Here is a 19,881-nt window from a genome sequence, read left to right as displayed (position 1 = left end):
CCCAGGCTGGAGTGCAGTGGCGCAATCTCAGCTCACAGCAACCTCTACCTCCCAGGCTCAAGCTATCTGCCCACCTTGGCCTTCCAAAGTGCCGGGACTACAGACATGAGCCATGGTGCGCAGCCTCTCTTGGCCTGTAATATTAAATCTCTTCTTTGAGCAATTTCCTCCACAATAACAAATTTAGGAAAACCAAAGAAATATTTTGTGCACTTGCAGTAGAAATATATGCTTATGACATTTTTGTTCTCTCTCGGTGTAACCTCAATGCAGCCCCCTCTCAAATGTAAGATTTCTGTGTTAGCAAAAGCTTTGTTCCTACTTAAGAACAGGAACTATTTCTCTATCAGTTAGTAAGAACATGAACTTTTCCATTTCTCTTTGGCCTTTAGAAAGCTCAAAGCCCAATTTGGAACTTCAACTATAACAACTGAGGGATCTCGTAGCCTGCAAATTTGCCTCTATTTTTTCTTCTGATCTTCAGAGTCTATTATATTCTTTTACACATTTCCCTGATCCTGCTCCTGAAAATATATGTATATGTAAAAATTAATACATTTAATATATAAGCAGCTAAATTAATTACATCTAAAAGACTTAACAGTAATTTTTTTTTTTTTTTTGAATGTGTATTAGGCTGGTGGAATAGAGAAATGTAGTAAATAGAATGTGGCCGGATTTCAGCAAGCAGATGCCAGGATCTTTCACTGCATCCTTGTGAACAAGTTGGGAAAAAAGAGACAGGTCAATCAGGCAGATTTACACTTGTTTTAGGTGAAGTCTTACTCTGTCGCTTAGGCTGGAGTGCAATGGTGCCATCTTGGCCCACTGCAACCTCCAACCCCCGGGTTCAAGTGATTCTCCTGCCTCAGTCTCCTGAGAAGCTGGGATTACAGGTGTGCACCACCACACCTGGCTAATTTTTATATTTTTAGTAGAGATGGGGTTTCACCATGTTGGCCAGGCTGGTCTCAAACTCCTGACCTCAAGTGATCCACCTGCCCCTGTCTCCCAAAGTGCTGAGATTACAGGTGTGAGCCACTGCATCCGGTTGATTTACACTTTTTTGATTAAATGACAGCTCTCAACCTGGAAGGAAGTTTCTGCCTTGAAGACTCAGGGGGTTTTTCCCCTGCGCTCCCATTCTACCTTCTTCATATTCCATTACGGCAATAACCACACTGAATTATATTCTGCGCATCCGTTTTCCCACTGGCTGTGAGCTCTTAAAGGGCTGTTTCTTTTTACTTATGATTCCCTCATGACTAGGACAGTGCAAATAGAAGGTGCTACATAAATATCTGCCATATAGAATAGATAATTTTTGTGAATGCCGAAAGCTGTCTTTGGCTCTACTTCATTGTTTTTAGCAATGACCTAGATGAAGGCAGGTACATCAATTTTAGAAATGACATGAAGCTGGGAAATATAATAACTATGTTCAAAGAAAGAATGAAAACATGTAGTGGTAGCCTGGAACAATGGGCCACATTTAACAAGACTGAAGGAATAATAAAGCTCTGTAATAGGGTCCAAAATAAATCACCATAAAAGCACAGGCTGGTCTTGGGGTTTTCCTAAACTCCTCTGAGTACTATAAGTATGATACAGGTAAAAATAAACAAAAGAAATGTGATCATAAACTGTACTAATCAAAATATACTATCTAGAAAAAAATAGGTTGAATGACTACTAATTAATACATTAATTAATAGTATAATTAATTAATTAATTATACACCAGGCTGGGCATGGTGACACATGCCTATAACCAAGGGGTTTTGGAAGACTGAGGCAGGAGGATCCCTTGAGCCCAGGAGTTCAAGGCTGCAGTGAGCTACAATTATGCCACTGCACTCCAGCCTAGGTAACAGAACAAGACCTTGTATCTAAAAACAAAAACAAAATCACGAAACATTATATGGCTAATTCTGAGCACTGTATTTAAAGAGGAACACTGACATAGCTAAAGTTGACGTTGAAGGGACTGAAAACTGCATCAGACAACAGGAGACAGTGTCAATGTTTTATAAGGAGAAAAGACTTGTGTGAAACATGATAGCTGTTTCAAAAGGGTGTAGAAAAAATTAAAGTTGTTACGTAAAGCCCCAAAGCTGTAGAAGCATATTGTAATTAACTGTTTGAAAGCCAATGTAAGCTTAAGAAAGAAGGTATAGACAGGAGGAACTCAGGAGTGCTGAATGTTCTTCTCATCAGCTCACAGGCTGTAAAGGAGACTCAATCATTAGCTAGGTGGTTTTACTACAAGATTTGTCATTTTAGGTGCAATTATACCTACAGTACAGAGATTCTTCAAGGCTACTATACATAAAGGTCATACACATGGTGCCCTAATTACTTGTTACTCATTCCGCAGCATCTATACTTTGAGAATGTACTGCTAAAAATAGCTCAAATTCTTAGCTAACCTAAGACATAAACTAATCAATGCCACCGTGAAAGAAAAAAGGGGCAGTGAATGACAACTAGTGAAGGAAAGATTTCTCGTTTGACTAGCAGAGGCCTTTATGTCTAAAAAAGTATTTGTATTTTATTCACCTCAAATAATGCCTAAAGACATAAATATACTTAGATTGATTAGGGACATTCTCAGCCCAAGCAACAGCTAAAATATACATTTTCTTAAACTGGAAGAAGCAATTGTTTATTATGAAATGTTTACTAAGATAGTTTATCATGTCACAAATGTTTTAAAAGGGGATATTTAAAATTTTGATAAAAGAATCACCATGATCAAGTGGGATTTATTACATACACAAATCAATAAATGTGACATACCACATTAACAAAATGAAGGATAAAGATCAGATGATCATTTAAATAAATGCAGAAAAACCCTTTGATACCCTTTTATAAAAACTCTCAACAGATTAGGTATAGAGGAAATATACCTCAATTCAAAGGCCATATATGACATTTTATCTACAGTATTGGGCTGACCAATACTGAATGAGGCTCAATAAGTTTCAGACGCCTTTAAAACTAGAGACCCTAAGCAAAATTCCCAAAAGTCGAACCTCTAGAAAAACAATAAAAAAATCAGTTTTATAGGAAAAGGCAACTTCATTTTATCTATATTATTGGGCTGACCAAAATTATAACCATTGTCTTCTGCTCTTTTGAACTACAGTATCTAAATATTACTTATAAATAAAATTTGAAAAACTCTCAGAGCATATTAAAAAATAACAAAACACAACTCTACAAGAAAAATACAGCTGTCAAGATCCAGTTCCAGCAAAAATGGTAAAGTAAAATAATGCCAAAAAAGTCCTCATATAAATATGTAGGTGTATTAGATAAAATATAGCAAAAAGTATTTGTAATGTATAAATAAATTTTGAGAAAGGAGGGAAAATCTTAAGTCACAAATAGCGATTTAAGAGAGGCAAGTGCTACGATTACCTGGGGAGGAGTTAAGAGCCATGGAAAGAGAATAAGGCCAAAGATGTCTAAGAAGTGCCACAGAGAATTGGGAAAGCTGGGAAGAAGTAATCTTTTAAAAGACAATAGCAGAGAATTTTCTAGAACTGAGTAAAGATATGAATCCATAGATTCAATAAACATGAGTCTAAAGCAGAATAAAAAATCCACATTTAGACACATCCTGAAAAATTACAGCGCGCGCGCACACACACACACACACACTCTCTCTCTCTCTCTCTCTCTCTCATGAAAAACAGAAAAACCAATTCCCCATAAAGGACTGTCAGCAGATTTCTCAAGAGCAATGAGAGGTCAGAATGATACAGGAGTTAAACCAGCCCCGAAATCATTTTCTAATGAAGAGCAGCCTGTAAAATAAAGCTGCAGACACAGACAAGCTGGGAGCTAGCAGATGGGCGAATGCCAGCAATTGTGCCAATAGAAAAAACTACCTGAGAATAGCATGTTCAAAATGGTGGCTTCATTTTCTTTGCCAGCCATGTGTACAGTAAGAAGCAGGCAAGATGGCACTGGCCAAGTAGAAAATCTATTTGCATAATAAGATTAGGGTAGAATGACCACCCTTCCCCACATACCAGTAAATGTCACACCTGGTGGAACCAATCTATGGGCCCTATGTAAATCAGACACCGCCTCCTGAAGCCCGCCTATAAAATTTGCTGCTGTCGGCTGCTTTTCCTTTTGCGGGACGCCTCTCTTTCATAAGAGAGAGAGCTGCTCTCCTCTCTCCTTTCTTCTGCCTATTAAACTTTCTGTTCCTTAACCCACTTCATGTGTGTGTGTCTGTGTTGTTAATCTTCTCAGCTCCAGATGACGAACCACGGGTATTCACCCCAGACAATGATGCCACTTCAAAATTACAATGAAATATCTTCAAACTGCTTAAGTAAAAAGAACTATCAACTTAGCATTCAATATACAGCTAAAATATAACTCAAAAGTAAGAGCTGAAATAAAGACATTTTTAAACAAAGACAGAGTTTACATTAAAGATCTGAAGTTAATGAAATACTAAGTGTGCACTTTAGGTAGATGCAACTGAGCTCAGAATGAAGGAAAAGGATGCAGAAACAATGCACTCTTTATTATTTTCTGTTTTTTTTTTATGATTTAAAAATATTTCTTAATTTTATTTATTTGTTTGAGACAGAGTCTTGCTCTGTCACCCAAGCTAGAGTGCAGTGGCACAATCTCAACTCACTGTGGCCTCCGCCTCCCAGGTTCCAGTGATTCTCCTGCCTCAGCCTCCCAAGTAGCTGGGATTACAGGCACATGCCACTACACCCGGCTAATTTTTTTATTTTCAGTAGAGACAGGGTTTCACCATATTGGCCAGGCTGGTCTTGAACTTCTGACCCCAGGTGATCCGCCCTCCTTGGCCTCCCAAAGTGCTGGGATTACAGGTGTGAGCCACTGTGCCTGGCCTAAAAATATTTCACAATTAAACATGTAAAAGATCTAGAAAAATAACCAATAATGAGTGAAAAGTGTAACAAAATTATAGACCAAATAAGCTCATTCTTTTATTACCTACTTAAAAAGTAGGTAATAATTTCCATAGCCCTTGTTGTAGTCTTGTTAAAATGTAGGGGGTTGGTGGGGCATGGTGGCTCACACCTGTAATCCCAGCACTGTGGGAGACCGAGGCAGGCAGATCATGAGGTCAGGAGTTCGAGACCAGCCTGGCCAACATGGGAAACCCCTACCTCTACTAAAAAACAAAAATTAGCCAGGCGTGGTGGCGGATGCCTGTAATCCCAGCTACTTTGAGGCTGAGACAGGAGAATCGCTTGAATCTGGGAGGGAGAGATTGTAGTGAGCTAAGATGGCACCACTGTACTCCAGCCTGGGCGATACAGTGAGACTCTGTCTCAAAATAAATAAATAAATAAAAGTCGGGGTGTTAGGCCTCAGTGGCAAGACTGCCCTCCTTTCATTCTAATGTTCCCCTGCCTTTCTGACTGTGGGTCTTAAGACCCTCCCATGAGAGGGTCCCACCCGATACCTTGAGGGAAGGAATGCTGATGTCATGAAGCTTCCAGAAAAACCCAAGAGAAAAGGGTTCAGGGAGCTTCTGGATAGCTGAACCTGGAGGTTCCAGGAGGATGGTGGCCCAGGGAGGGCATGGAAGTTCTGTGCCCCTTCTCCATACCCAACCCTATGCATCTCTGTATCCTTTGCAATATCCTTCATAATAAACCAGTAAACCTAAGTAAGTGTTTCCTGAGTTCTGTGAGCTGCTCCAGCCAATTAATTGAACCCAAAGAAGGGGTCTTGGGAGCCCCAACTTGAAGTTGGTCAGTCAGAAGTTCTGGAGGCCTGGACTTGCAACTGGTGTGTGTGTGGAGGGGGCAGGGGCAGTCTTGGGGACTGAGCCCTCAATCTGTGGGATATTATACTATCTCTGGGCAGAGTATCAGAATTGATTTAGGGGACACCTAGCTAGTGTCCACTGCTTGGTGTGTAGGGGAAAAGCCCACACACATATGGTCACATGAGTTTTCTTGTGTGGTGATGACTGTTGTGATGTGAGAGTAGAGAAAAAAAGTGGTTTGAGAAGAAGCTTATGTGTTATTTTTAAAGAATGGCTGTTTTAAATTTCAATCCCCCTAAGATGTAAAAACATTAGAATATGCAAATACAAGGCTGATCAAATCTCATCATGGGAGAGAAGACTAGTTCATTCAGCATTTCATTCATGTTAATAATTAGCTCAAAAAGCTCACAGTATCATTTTGTTAAAAAAAAACGTTAAGAATGAGCTCATGGAAAAAGTTATATTCATCAGGTCTCTCTGTAGGAAGCTAAAAAATATTTTACAACCAGCAGAAGGGACAGTCACATAATATATACTTTATTATTATTGTTTGCCAGCTAAATAGCTTCAATTCTTGTGTACAGTACTCCCCTCACCCAAGCTATAATAACCTTACACCTGCAGAAAAAATACTTTAATATTTGAGAATTTCTGATAACTGTTAGAGAGATGTCTCTACCATCTGGAACCTGCTGGAAGCCTCTACTGTCAGGGTACGGATAAGGTTTGGCTGTGTCCCCACCTAAATCTCAACTTGAATTTTATCTCCCAGAATTCCCACATGTTGTGGGAGGGACCCAGGGGGAGGTAACTGAATCATGGGGGCCAGTCTCTCCCTTGCTACTCTCATGATAGCGAATAAGTCTCATAAGATCTGATGGGTTTATCAGGGGTTTCCACTTTTGCTGCCTCCTCATTTCCTCTTGCCACCACCATGTATGAAGATTCTTTCGCCTCCAGCCATGATTCTTAGGCTTCCCCAGCCATGTGGAACTCTAAGTCCAATTAAAGTTCTTTTTTTTTTTTTTTTTTTTTACCAATTTTGGGGATGTCTTTAGCAGCATTAAAACAAACTACTACAGGTTCAATACATTGTTTTTTGTACATTTAACAAAGAGCAGAAGATTAATTTGCTTATTGTTCACTTTTCAGATACAGTATTTATTAATTCTGATTAACAGTGCAGACCTCAAGATGGCTCAAAACTGCCATCCTCCCCCACCAATATATTTAATCCTTCTACTATTAAGATGCCATTTTTACAACCATGTGAAGTAAAAGTCTGTGACTAGCTGGAAGCCTTCTGTATTCATTTGCTCTCTGGCATTTTGAATTGGTATATTACTCTATGCCAGTTTCCTCTACTGTGACATGTGCTCAAGACAAATTTATCTAAGACATTTTGCTTTAATATACCTAAGCCTGCCATCTTTCATCTATACAGGTTGAGTATCCCTCATCTGAAATGCCTGGGACCAGAAGTGTTTTGGATTTTGGAGGATTCTGGATTTCAGACTTGTGGACTTGGGAGACTTGACCTGTAGTACCCTTCTAGCTGGCCTTTCTTCTTTTGTACTCTTATTCCATTTTAAGCATTCTTCCATGATTTTTAAAAACTGCAAGTCTAATCTTGTAATTTATGTTGCTTAAACTCATTGCTTGCTTTTAAGATAATATCCAAAACTTAACATGCCTTAAAAAGCACTGCACCATTATAGACTCTCACATCTCCAGCTTTATCTTATGCCACCTCCCCTCATACTCTCACAACTCATGTACCTTCCCATTTCAGGGTCTTTGCACTTGTGGTTTGCTCTCCCTGAATATTCTTCTCTCTATGATAGAGGTCAGTTAACGCTTATTCATCTTTAAGATCTGAGCTCAAATGCCACTTCCTCAGAGCAGCCTGTCCTGACCATCCTCATTAGATCAGCTTCCTGTGGTTTTAATAGCACCCTACATTTTTGTGCTTAACTTATAGCTACATACTTGTATAATGATATATTAATGGCTAGTTTCTGCCATCAAACTGGAAATCTATGAAGGTGGGGTCTATGTCTGTTTTGCTTACTATTTTAACATTAGTCCTTAATTAGCAAATTTTTTACTCAACGTATACACAGAGGTGATTTATTGGGGATATCATCAATTTAACTTATAGATTAGATGAATGTCTCTTAATATGCTTTTTTCTTTAATTCCTAAGAAGTAAAGGAAGTAACAGCTTGGAAATTATTAACAATTCAAACTTTAAAACATGATAGAAATATGAGAACAAATTCACTTTCTTGAGATGTGAAGATCTATGAAGAATTAGTTGATTAAAATCTTGTCTCTTATTTTACTGGGCTGAGGTGGGTAGATCATGACGTCAGGAGTTTGAGACCAGCCTGGCCAAAATGGCAAAACCCTGTCTCTACTAAAAATACAAAAATTAGCTAGGCATGGTGGCAAGTGCCTGTAATCCCATCTACTCAGGAGGTTGAGGCATGAGAATCACTTGAACCTGGGAGGCAGAGGCTGCAATGAGCAGAGATGGTGCCACTGCACTCCAGCCAGGGTGACAGAACAAGACTGTGACCCAAAAAAGAAAAAAAAAAAATGAGGCATAAGAAAGAATGATAAACTATAAAATACTAAGCAAATGTTACCTGCTATAGTCATTACTGAGTAAATGAAACACTAGAGAGATACATACATGAGAAAGGTAATAAATTTAAGTATTATACTTTCATTATATAAATGTGAATTTTTCTTTTTTTTGTGTGTGATAAACACTTTTCTAATGTTAGAGAAATATATTGCAAATCCAAATAAATACTATCCAGGGAATGTTCTAGATAATGATAACAGTGATGATGTTGAGGTAACAGCTAGTATTTACTGAGAACTGTTCCAAAGTGCTTTACACATATACTCATTTAATTTTCTTAATAATTTTAACAGGTAAGTACTATGATTGTCACCTTCACTTTGCGGATAGCAAAATGAAGCACAAAAATGTTAGATAAATTTGTCCAAGATTACACACCAAGTAAGTGGCAAAACAGAGATTTAAACATAGGCAGTCTGGCTCCAGAGTCCACATTGGTCTCTTTTCAATTCACTAGCTTAAACTTTGTTTCCATTCAAGTTTTAATTTCTCAAGTTCTACATAAAATGCTACCGATCAGTTTAAATGTTCATCTGCTGAGTACAAAAAAACAAAACAAAACAAAACAAAAAAAAAACAATTTACAAAACTGAGGGGTAGAAGCACAGCAAGTAAAGGCTTTAAGATTTTAATACCATAGATTTAAGATTAATTATATCCCTTTTCCTTTTAGAATCTAACTACATTCTGAGTTTAAAAGATATGGTCAAAATAAAAACAGTTTGGTTGTATACACTGACCAGGATATGATCCACTCGGTCTCTCTTCTTTCTTCCAAATTTCATCATTTTCTGCCAATCTGTTTTGTGGTTTGGCTCCTTTTTAAGACTGAATAACTTAAGTACTTCACTTGCTATGAAGCTCTGTAGAAACAAGAAAAATACATGAAACACAAACAACAGAATTTCTGAGTTTCATGTGTTTACAATGCAGTAATCAGACTCATGCTAAGAATATATTTACAATAAAATATCATACAAATTTCTTCCGCTTACAGTTCCATGTAGCAATTTGAAGAGAAAAGCATTCCAAATGCTGAGACTTTATTCACTTACACCACATATAAAAGTGAAACCTGGCTGGGCATGGTGACTCATGCCTGTAATCCCAGCACTTTGGGAAGCCAAGGCAGGAGGATCACTTGAGCCCAGGAGTTCGGGGCCAGACTGGGAAACATGGTGAGAGGCCTCATCTCTACAAAAAAAGGTACAAAATTAGCTGGGCATGGTGGTACATGCCTGTAGTTCTGGCTACTCAGGAAGGTGAGGTAGGAGGATTGATTGAGCCCAGGAGATCCAGGCTGCAGTGGGCTGAGGCTGTACCACTGCACTCCAGCCTAGGTGACAAAGTGAGATCTTGTCTAAAAACAATAACAACAGCAAAGTAAAACCCATTTATTAATTCTGCAAAGAAAAATCACTTTAGAGTTCCCTTTACTTACGAACCACCATTAGCTAACCTCAAGCTGGCAACACTACTAAAGAAAGCATAAAATAAATCTCTGAATTGGAAAAATCTCATAGAGATTTTTGGGACAACGTGATGTGAGAAAAGCAAAAGACNGGGATAGTTCATTTTGAAGCACCAAAATTCAAATATGTTAAATTAATAATGTTAATCAACACTTCAGTATGAAAAGCATAATAATTTTATTACCAACAATATTTGAACTAGCACCCTTAAAAACTTTATAAAATGCTAATGTCAATATTAAAATTAGTGAGTAGCATTTATTGTATGCAGGTAGTTTGATTGTTGGTATATATTATGTATCCTGTCTTACTTCAATTTATTGCTATTACCAATTTATTTTATTACTTTTTATGGTGGTTCTACTAAAAAATAGTGCTCTTAACAGGGGAAGGGACACATTTATGAATCAGAATCACCTGGAAAGATTCTCAAAGTACCAATGTGCCTGCAAATTCCATCACTCCCCACCTGTTCACAGACACACATATATGCGTTCAAACATTTATTAATTGTGGAAGTGTAGAAGGAATGGAGTATACAAGTGTTTTTAAAGAGCTACTTACTTTAAGCCAGGGGCTGGCAAACTTTTTCCGTAAAGGACCAGACTGTAAATATTTTAGGATTTGTGGGCCACGTGGTCTTTGTCACAACTATTCAATTCCACTGTTGTAGCAAAAAGCAGCCATAGATAACATGAAAACAAATGGGCATGGCCGTGGTCCAACAAAACTTTATTTATAAAAACATACAGGGGGCTGGATCTGGCTCATGGGCCATCGTTTGCCAACCCCTGAGGTAAACATACATCCCATCTCATAAATATCTGTTGCTGTTCTATCAGTTTAGAATATTTTTAAACACTTTCTGTGATCAAATAAGTCTCAGAAATACAACTTTAAAGCTTTGCTATTCAGCATGGTCCTGGGACCAGCAGGACCAGCATAACTTGAGAGCTTGCTAGAAATGCAGAATTTCAGGTCCTACTCCAGACCTACTAAATTAGATTCTCCATTTTAACAAGATCCTCAGATCATTCACATGCTCATTAAAGGTTGAGAATCACTGCTATGGAAATATAACCTATCCTGTAAAGAAACATGTGACTAGGCAGAGCAGACTGCTACCAATGTGACTTTAAAGTTCGCAGTCCTCTTAGCTTCTGGGCAAAGGTTTTCAAAGGTTTCCTAGATAACAAAATAAATATATTTATGTATCATATTACTACCCTACATAGGTCAAAACCACATTACCAATTTGAAACCTCCAAAGTCAAAGACAGAAAAGTAACACTTATCTGTCCAGGGCTGGCATACTGAAAAGACATATATATGACATGTTTTCATATGTACTTTTAGAGCATTATACCTGTCTCTACAAGCCCCAGACACTTACCTAAAACTCCTGAGCTGGAAAAATTTATCTCCCTGGGTATTTCCTGATTTTTCTTAAATATTATAATTACGTATATATAGAAAATGGTAAAAGTAATTTTTTTTTTTTTTTTGCACAAACTTGAGGATTCAGGGTTCCCTTTCACTCCAATCCCTCCATTGTTCATGGACTCAGTGAATCAACAAATCTTTACTGAATACCCCACTATGGAACGGTCCTGAAGACACAAAGGTTAATAATACAGAAGAACATCTGCTTTTACAACATTTATAGATTTGTGTAAATGAATGGCAAGTCAAAAAAGAAAACAGTTTATAGTCTGTAGTTTACCTTGATTTCATCAAGGTTATTTGGATTTTTCACTCGTCGGAAATAACTAGAGTTGATTCTACATGGCTTCATCCAGATAGGTTGATTTAAGTTGGGATCCTCAGCAAATATTTCCTCAAAAATCTCTTTTGTTAAATCAAAAACCGCCTTGATAGAGAAAAAACAAAACAAAACAAAAACACAAAATGGCTAAGAATCCAAATTTCAGACAACGGGAGAAAAGTTTAAAAACTAAAATTATCCTTTTACCTACCTGTTTGTAGACCCTTTTACTAGTGCTTTCTATATCTAGACATTTACTGGCACAGCCAAGAAGTTTTGTAGGAATACTGATGCTATGAAGATCATGGCCTAATTCTTTGCACTTCCAGAGTTCTTCTGCTGCATTATGTACAAGAATCTCTACTTCCTCTGCAGTATGGGGGACTGTCAACAATGTCTCACATGGCTGCTGAGGTTCTCTTTTAGGTTCTGCCATTAGAGGTACAATGGTTTCTTCTGCCTTATTTTTTTGGATCTTGTGAGATGAGCTCAAACCAAAGTCTTCATCAAACCAGTCTTGATCATCTCCTAATGCGCTCAGGAACTCGCGGCTGAGCTCAAGTTCAGCAAGTCTCTTAGCAAGTTCTTCCTGCCCACTGGCACCAAATACTGGGCTCTCCTATAGAAATGGAACCATTCAAACAGAACACCATTTAGGGACCTCAGATCATTTTTTAAAATACAGAGTAAATGTATTATTTATATATTTAATATTTCTCTATAAGCAAGCAGAATAAAAAACAATATGGTGGCTACTAATAAACAATTTAAGACAAAGTTATGGTGTTCTCTCAATTCTACTTATATAAACCTATATATAATTGAAGTTTTATAAAATGTTTATTGATTGGGCCTCTACCTCCTTTTTGTATTATCATTATTCTGTTTCTAAAGAACTGTCTGCCTATGGGATATGGAAATGGGATATAAAATTTCTCACCTGGTCACTATCTGACTCAAGTTACTCAAAGTCATTACTTTCGCTCAACTGTCCATGGGCAACCTCAACAAGCTGATGGTCTGAGTGCATGTCATAGTGGTTATATTTCATTTTACCAGAATCAACATCACAACTGCTAACAACTGCAGGGCAACCATGACTGAGTAGATATGTAAACAATTTCACAGGCAAAAAAGAATTGGGTGGTGAACTGCTGGAAAGCTCCATGGAAGGAAGCTGTTCTGTGAATCTAGAAGGAGATGTAATCTGTGGACAGTACAGGGGTTGCCAACTCAGCAGTTTAAATGGATGGTTTAGTTCCCTAAAATCTGCCACTGCTTGTGACAACCCTACAGTGACTACTCATGACATAATAGAGGACAATTACACTTCAGCCAGGAAAACAGCTACAAGGCCTTTAAAAACTAGTATAGTGATTCTTCTGTAATAAACCACACATCAAGGGAAAAAATAAACCTATCAGGAGTCACAGAATTAAAATGCACTATATAGGCAATGTAAATTGCCTTGTTAAAGGTGTCAGAAGGTACACTGACACTCTTTCTAGACAAAATACTCACCGGTCTGGGACACATATCTGGAGACGAAATCTCTTCTTTTTCATCTTCCAATTCAGACCTTAAGAGGCAACTTGAAACACTTGGTGACTGTTCCTCAACACTTTGGGATAGGTCTTGGGGTGGTACTTTCTTTTGGTCATCACCAAGAAGCTCCTGATTGCTAAGCTGGATTTTCTGATCTCTGTTTTTTTTAATTTGTTGTAGTTGATTGACTGTGTCCTTTACAAAGACTTTTAGTAAACTGTCTGTCAGTAAGCTGACTGTTTCCAGTTGTTGCTTTGACTTTTTTTCCTCATTTAGTGATGATTTCAGTTGGGCTTCCAGTTGGTTTTTTTCTCTTGTTAAAAGATCCAGAAGTGGTGTAGAAAGCTTTTCTGAAACTTCAGCATATAGGTTGTCTTCTTTTTCTGTAAACTGCTGTTGCTTCTGCAATTCTTCAGAAAAGGTATTGTTTAAAGCATCATCTTCTGCAGCCATGGAAACCTTTTCTGTGGCATCAGAAATGAGGTCTTTGTTTTCCTTTGAAGAAATCAGTGAATTCACTGAAGACTGCTGGTGAACATGGGCTTCAAGCACCCCAGAAATGTCCTGTACATCGCCTGTTTCTATTTTAAGGCTTCTATTTCTATTAACTGAGGCTTCTATATCATTCACACTCGGTAGGGATTTCTCATAAAAATATTCACTTATATCGTTTTCTCTGTCTTTTGGACCCTCTGTATCATTTTGCTCTTCATTATAGTATTGATACTGTTCATCTGAATAAGAGTCTTCATCTTCATTAATGTCTACATAGTCATCAAAGTTTTCTGGAATGTGAGATATTTTTTGAGGAGGAGCAAAAATACCATGCTTTTCTTTGCATTCAAAATATGCAATGCCATCATATGTTCCATTGTTATTTCCTTCAGGTTTATCTAACTCCACTCCAGCCCAAAATCCTTTAGCAAAACTAGTCTCACCTTTGAATCGAAGAATTCCTGGCTGAACATTTCCAATCAACACCCTATCACCAATGTGGAAATCCAATAACTCATCTGCAGTAGGAACTGAAGTCAAGGAAGTAGATTCAGTAACTTGCTGTTCATGCTCCACATCACTGCGCTCCTTATTTTTCATAAGCTCAGTAGGGGACTTGAGTTCCAACAGCCTTTCAGAGTGAACATTGCTATGGACAGAAAGGCTTTTCTCACTTAGGCACTCACTGATTTCATCATTGCTACCAAAGCTAGTGGCTCCACTTCTAGAGCTCCTCATTGGCTGTGACTTATCTCTGCAAGACTGAGCGTCTTTCCTGAGTGACAGCAAAGATGAGACCTCAAAATCATCTTTGTATAATTCAGTTGAAATTTCTTTCTTGAAAGAAGACATTTCAAAATCTTCAGAGTATGGTTTCTCTTTAGGAGCAAAAAGATGTTCTGACCAAGACAAATCATTTTCCTTTGTGTTCTTTTGAATGTCTTTTCCTGATTGGATGTTTGGACTATGATTCATATCTTGATCTGACTGTCTCTCTTTCAACATTTTCTCACGTTTTTGGAGATTTTCAATGGCTAATCCAACTAGGTCTTTCTGAACATTTTCAGAATCTAAAGGAAGATCTTTCTTTGAAAGAATTTCAGATGCATCTCCCTGTTCTAGGTCTAATTTCAGTAAGACATCAGATTTACCTTGTTTAGAACAGGTATCTTCAATCTTACTCTCCTTCAATTTTGTATACTCTACTTCTTGTATTTCTGATTTTTTACTAGATTCTTCAACCTTGCCATCTGACACATCAGGAATTCTACTAGCGGCATTTAATTCTTTGAGAAGATGTAGTGAAGGTACATTTTCTAGACAATCTCCAGATTCTTCCCTGATTTTCCTTGATGATCTGAGAACTGCAGATGGGGTCTGAAAATCTTCTGTTCCACTGTCCCATTCATTTACTGTCTTTGCATATGCAGATAAAGATCTTTCTGATACTGATCTCTCAGACCCTGACAGTGAAGCATCTTAAAGAAAAAGAAATCACCACATCAAAATTATTTAATCACAATCTTTCAATTTTGTGAATCAAAGTTTACAGAAAAGCCAAATTTTCATGGAAAAAAACCCCAAAATCCTCTGGTTAATAAATATAACCTGTTGTGGCTATCTTATAAGTTTTTCTTTTACGAGACTATCACCTGTATCAACAATAAATAGAACATTTAAAATTACTGAACATTCTAAAGTCTGAAATAATTTCTTAAGTGTTGTCTTAACTTATAAAGTGAAGAAAAATAGATCTAAGTTGATGAAGCCAGCGCTTTGCACATTCATCCTCAAATCATGCAAAAACAGAATTGTATGATGGTTATTACAAACATTTTTCAAGCAGGAAACCAGTGAAGGACAAACAGACTTCCATATATACTTCTAAAAGAATACATTTTCCTAGGAGCTTCATCTAAGCTCTTGAATTAAAAAGAAAATAGATCAACTATTTCTGCAAATATAGCACTTTAAGAGCTAAACTTGCAAAATATGATCAAAGTACAATATAATAAGCTAACAAACCAAGAATTAAAGTTTTGAATTCAAATCTCTTTTTTTCCTTCCTTCCCTCCCTCCCTCCCTCTTTCCTTCCTTCCTCCCTTCCTTTTTTTTGTTAAGAGTAACAGGCATCTTGTTCTGTCACCTAAGCTGGGGCGTAGTGGTCATAGCTCCCTGTAGCCTTGAACCCGGGCTCAAGAAATCCTTAGCCTCACTCTTCTAAGTACTTGGGATTATAGGCACAAGACACTGTGCTTGAGCCTATAATCCCATGTACTTAGGAGGGTTGGCCAGATCTCTGTTTTGTCACTGATGTTTCTTTGTGCCTCAGTTTTATTTCCTCACTGAATTGCATTTTATTTTTTGAGACGGTGCTTTATTTTGTCACCCAAGCTGGAATGCAATGACTGATCACAACTCACTGTAGACCCAACTTCTTGGGTGTAAGCAATCTTCTAGCGGACTACAGGTGGACGCCACCATGCCCAGCTAATTTTTGTATGGATGGAGTTTCATCATATTGCCCAGGCTGGTCTCAAACTCATGAGCTCAAGTGATCTGCCCACTTCAGCCTCCCCAAGTATGGGATTACATGCGTGAGCTGCTGCACCTAGCCTACATTTTGTTTTCAATAATTAATTTTCTTTTGGTTAAACTGAAAAAATGTATATAATTATTTATCTGAGAAACAGGCTGAAAACATAGGTAACCAGATTAAAAACCTGGTTGGGGGAATTTAGAGATGCTGAAGATATACTCAGCTATTTAATCTTCATGCTTCAGTTTTTCTCATAAATTCTGGACTGATTCAGTTGGGTGTGGTGGCTCATGACTATAATCTCAGCACTTTGGCTAAAATGCTTTAAAGTTTAACCCGGCTGAGGCGGGAGGACTGCTTGAGCCCAAGAGTTCCAGTCCAGCCTGGACAACAATGGTGAGACCCCCATCTCTTTTAAAGATGAACTGGGTGTGGTGGCATGTGCCTGTGGTCCTGAGTCCTCGGGAGGCTGAGGTGGGAGGATTGCTTGAGCCCAGGAGGTCAAGGCTGCAGTAAGCTATGATCATGCCACTGTACTCCAGCTTGGGTGACAAGAGTGATATCCTGTCTCAAACAAAACAAAAACAAACCAAAAAAAAGGATTCACATAGCCAATAAATCACTTTAAAATATAAAACTAACTTTAAAATATTAAATAATATTTAAGAAATTCCCTTTTTAATTAAAAAAATCTGTAAAGGTACAATTTTGTAGACCTTTGCATAAATCCTTAAACTATGTAGCTACAACTGAAATATTTTTTCTAGTTACATACCAACATGTTCAGCAATAGACTCCAGGGATCCTCTGGAACGTTCTGACTCTGTTAGTGATTTCCAATTCTTTGTCGTTTCAGATCTGACATGTAAAAATTAATGAGCAGAAAGAAACATATTATAATAACTGGTAACAAAAAGCAGACATTCTTTTTATTTTTTTTGAGACAGAGTCTTGCTCTGTCGCCAGGCTGGAATGCAGTGGTGCAATCTCAGCTCGCTGCAGCCTCTACCTTCCAAGTAAGCCTCAGCCTCCCGAGTAGCTGGGATTACAGGCGCGCACCACCACGACCGGCTAATTTTTGTATTTTTAGTAGAGACAGTTTCACCATGTTTGTCAGGCTGGTCTCGAACTCCTGATCTCGTGATCCATCTGCCTCGGCCTCCCAAAGTGTTGGGATTACAGGCATAAGCCACCACGCCTGGCTCAAGTCTACTTTTTAATCCTTCACTATTCTAAAATATGTCTCCTATTTTCTATTCTTACTACTGCTTACTTGAGGCCTGGCTTAGACTATTTTTCTTCCTGCTTCTAAGCTTACTCTCTTCTATTTTTCCTCTGTACTGTGGTCAGAAAAATCTCTGTAAACACAAACATGATTGTGTCACTCTCTGGTTAAAAGCCTTCAGTAGCTTAAGAATATTACAAAGCCATTTAATAGCATATTATGTAGAAATTAAAATGTATATAGTATAATGGAAAGTGTATATGTAACAAAAACACACACAAAATCTAAGCATTAAAAGATCCTGGAAGGAAACATATCTAATTGTTGACATTTGCTATTTTGGGATAGTTGGGTATGGTATGACAAACTTTTTTCTTTTCACTACTTCCCCAGAAATAATAACAGAAATAATAATAGCAGCAGCTAATACACAATGCTTACTGTGTCCTAGGCCCTGTTAAGTCTTTTAACCCTCATAACAAGTGCATTAATCAGGTATTATTATTACTCCTGTTTAATAGGGTATAAACCCCTATTAAAAAAAACTCAAGCACAGAGGGGTTAAAAAACTTGCCCAAAGTTACAGAACCAGCTAGACCTGGAGCCAGGATTCAAACTCAGGTAATGCTAAATTAACTATAATGAGCCCGCATTACCTCTCTAACAAAAAAGTCCCAAAATCTTTTTAAACTTTACTTCAAAGGCTCTACATTTTCTAAAAGGTAAAATACAAACTACTAAGAATACATGAGTACAAGGTTTTTCACAATTTGGCTTTTTTTTTTTTTCTTTCTAAGGTTCAATTCAGGTACACAAATTGGCTTTTATTTATTTTTCCTTCTGCTAACTCCAGCAATATCCTATTATGTTCAGCTTCTATGTTTTGCCAATCTGTTTTTTTACTTTTAGTCACTCATGAATAACCTTCCCTCTGAAATGACCCCTATGTCTCAATTGGACTGATTTGTCTAACCTTTACTTTTTGTTCAAAATTTAATTTAAATATTATAACCTGATTTCCTAATATACAATATTGTATATTCTAATGTTTTAACTTAGTATCTTCTCTATTTGTTTACTGACTGCATAATATTCTATTGCCTGCATAGAACCATCATTAACTGAGCTATTCATCCATTTTTGGACACAAAAATTGTTTCCAATGTTTTATGAATATAAAGAATGTTATGATAAATATATTCATGCAAATAGAGATTTTCAGTACCCCGTATTTTCTCAAGCTAGACTTCCGGGAGTAGGATTACTGGGTCAAAGGTTACAGACTTTCGACTTCAGAAACAAAGCAAAATTGTTTTCCCAAAGGTTCACATCAGCTTATGCTACTACTACCAATATTAGAAAGTACCATTTTCATTGTACCCATCAGACTGCAGGATTAAAAATGTATTTTAAAATCAATATCTTATAAATATAACTTTTAATTTTAATACATGAAAATTTTAATTTACTGACACTAAAAATATAAAGTATTTTTACTTCTATAATTTCAGTTACTTAAAAAGTAGCTTCTATTGAGAATATTTCCTTATTCTTTTCTCAAACAAGGCAGGATATAGACAAGTCATCAAAAATTTCTACCTGTGTAGTGGTGTGAGGGGTTTGATCTTAGGTTTTTCAGAAGCTGAGGAGAGTGTTTTAATCTGAGGCTTGGCTGTTGGTGATGTTTCCAAATCTCGGCTAAGCTCGGCTTCAGTTTTCTTAATAAATTCATCATATGACTAAGTTTAGAAAAATGAGAGGAGTCACTAGGCAGAATTTTAAAAACCCATTTTAAATTATAAAATAGTGTATTTTAAGGTAAAATACTCAATCAGTAAAGAAGATATAATATAAAAATCTCCCTTCCTGCCCCCCGCAACATCATTCCCCAGAGTGCTAGTTAATCTGTATATCCATCTCAAAATAGTCTATACATAAGCAAGATATATAATTGTAATCCCAGCATCAATTAAGAAACGACATTCCACATCTATAGAAGTTTAATACTACAAAGCAATAATTCATACCTTGCCACATTAAAAACTTCTTTAACTGATTATATTATTATTCTCTAAAGGGTATACTACTACTTTCATGGTATTTTTAAGAAGTTAGCCATTCTGCTCTGAGTTTCAATGGCAGTCTCTGATGGGCTAAGTACTTAAGGATACAAATTATGAAAAGAGAAAGGTATGGTTGACAGTATGATAGTGGAGAATTAAAAAAAAATGTTTCTTGGTTATTACCCATTCTGAAATAAAACTTTACTAATTTATAATTTGTATGAAAATTATATTTATAATTTTATAATTTGTAAAACGATGTTCCCTAGTTTTCTGGGCTGAAGTCCTTACTTTTACAGCTCTCACTATTTGAGACTAGTGTTTTATTCAAACTGTATGT

General features: G+C 37.1%; 1 protein-coding gene across 1 annotated transcript in view; it reads right to left on the bottom strand.

The window, feature by feature from the left end:
- The window catches only part of CEP350 (centrosomal protein 350), a 151,046-nt gene that overhangs the window by 6,299 nt on the left and 124,866 nt on the right, over positions 1–19,881 (bottom strand). Inside the window, exons 31-36 of the mRNA XM_037737047.1 lie at positions 19,078–19,217; positions 17,029–17,111; positions 13,196–15,192; positions 11,886–12,293; positions 11,633–11,779; positions 9,178–9,300 (exon numbers count right to left, since the gene is read on the bottom strand). Coding sequence (XP_037592975.1) covers positions 9,178–9,300; positions 11,633–11,779; positions 11,886–12,293; positions 13,196–15,192; positions 17,029–17,111; positions 19,078–19,217 — 2,898 coding nt within the window. The remainder of the gene's footprint in view (positions 1–9,177; positions 9,301–11,632; positions 11,780–11,885; positions 12,294–13,195; positions 15,193–17,028; positions 17,112–19,077; positions 19,218–19,881) is intronic.

This window comes from Cebus imitator, unplaced genomic scaffold (assembly GCF_001604975.1).
Source record: "Cebus imitator isolate Cc_AM_T3 unplaced genomic scaffold, Cebus_imitator-1.0 Scaffold33, whole genome shotgun sequence".
NCBI lineage: Eukaryota > Metazoa > Chordata > Mammalia > Primates > Cebidae > Cebus > Cebus imitator.
The sequence above is the reverse complement of the archived record's forward strand: the minus strand, read 5'-3'. Positions and strand labels throughout refer to the sequence as shown.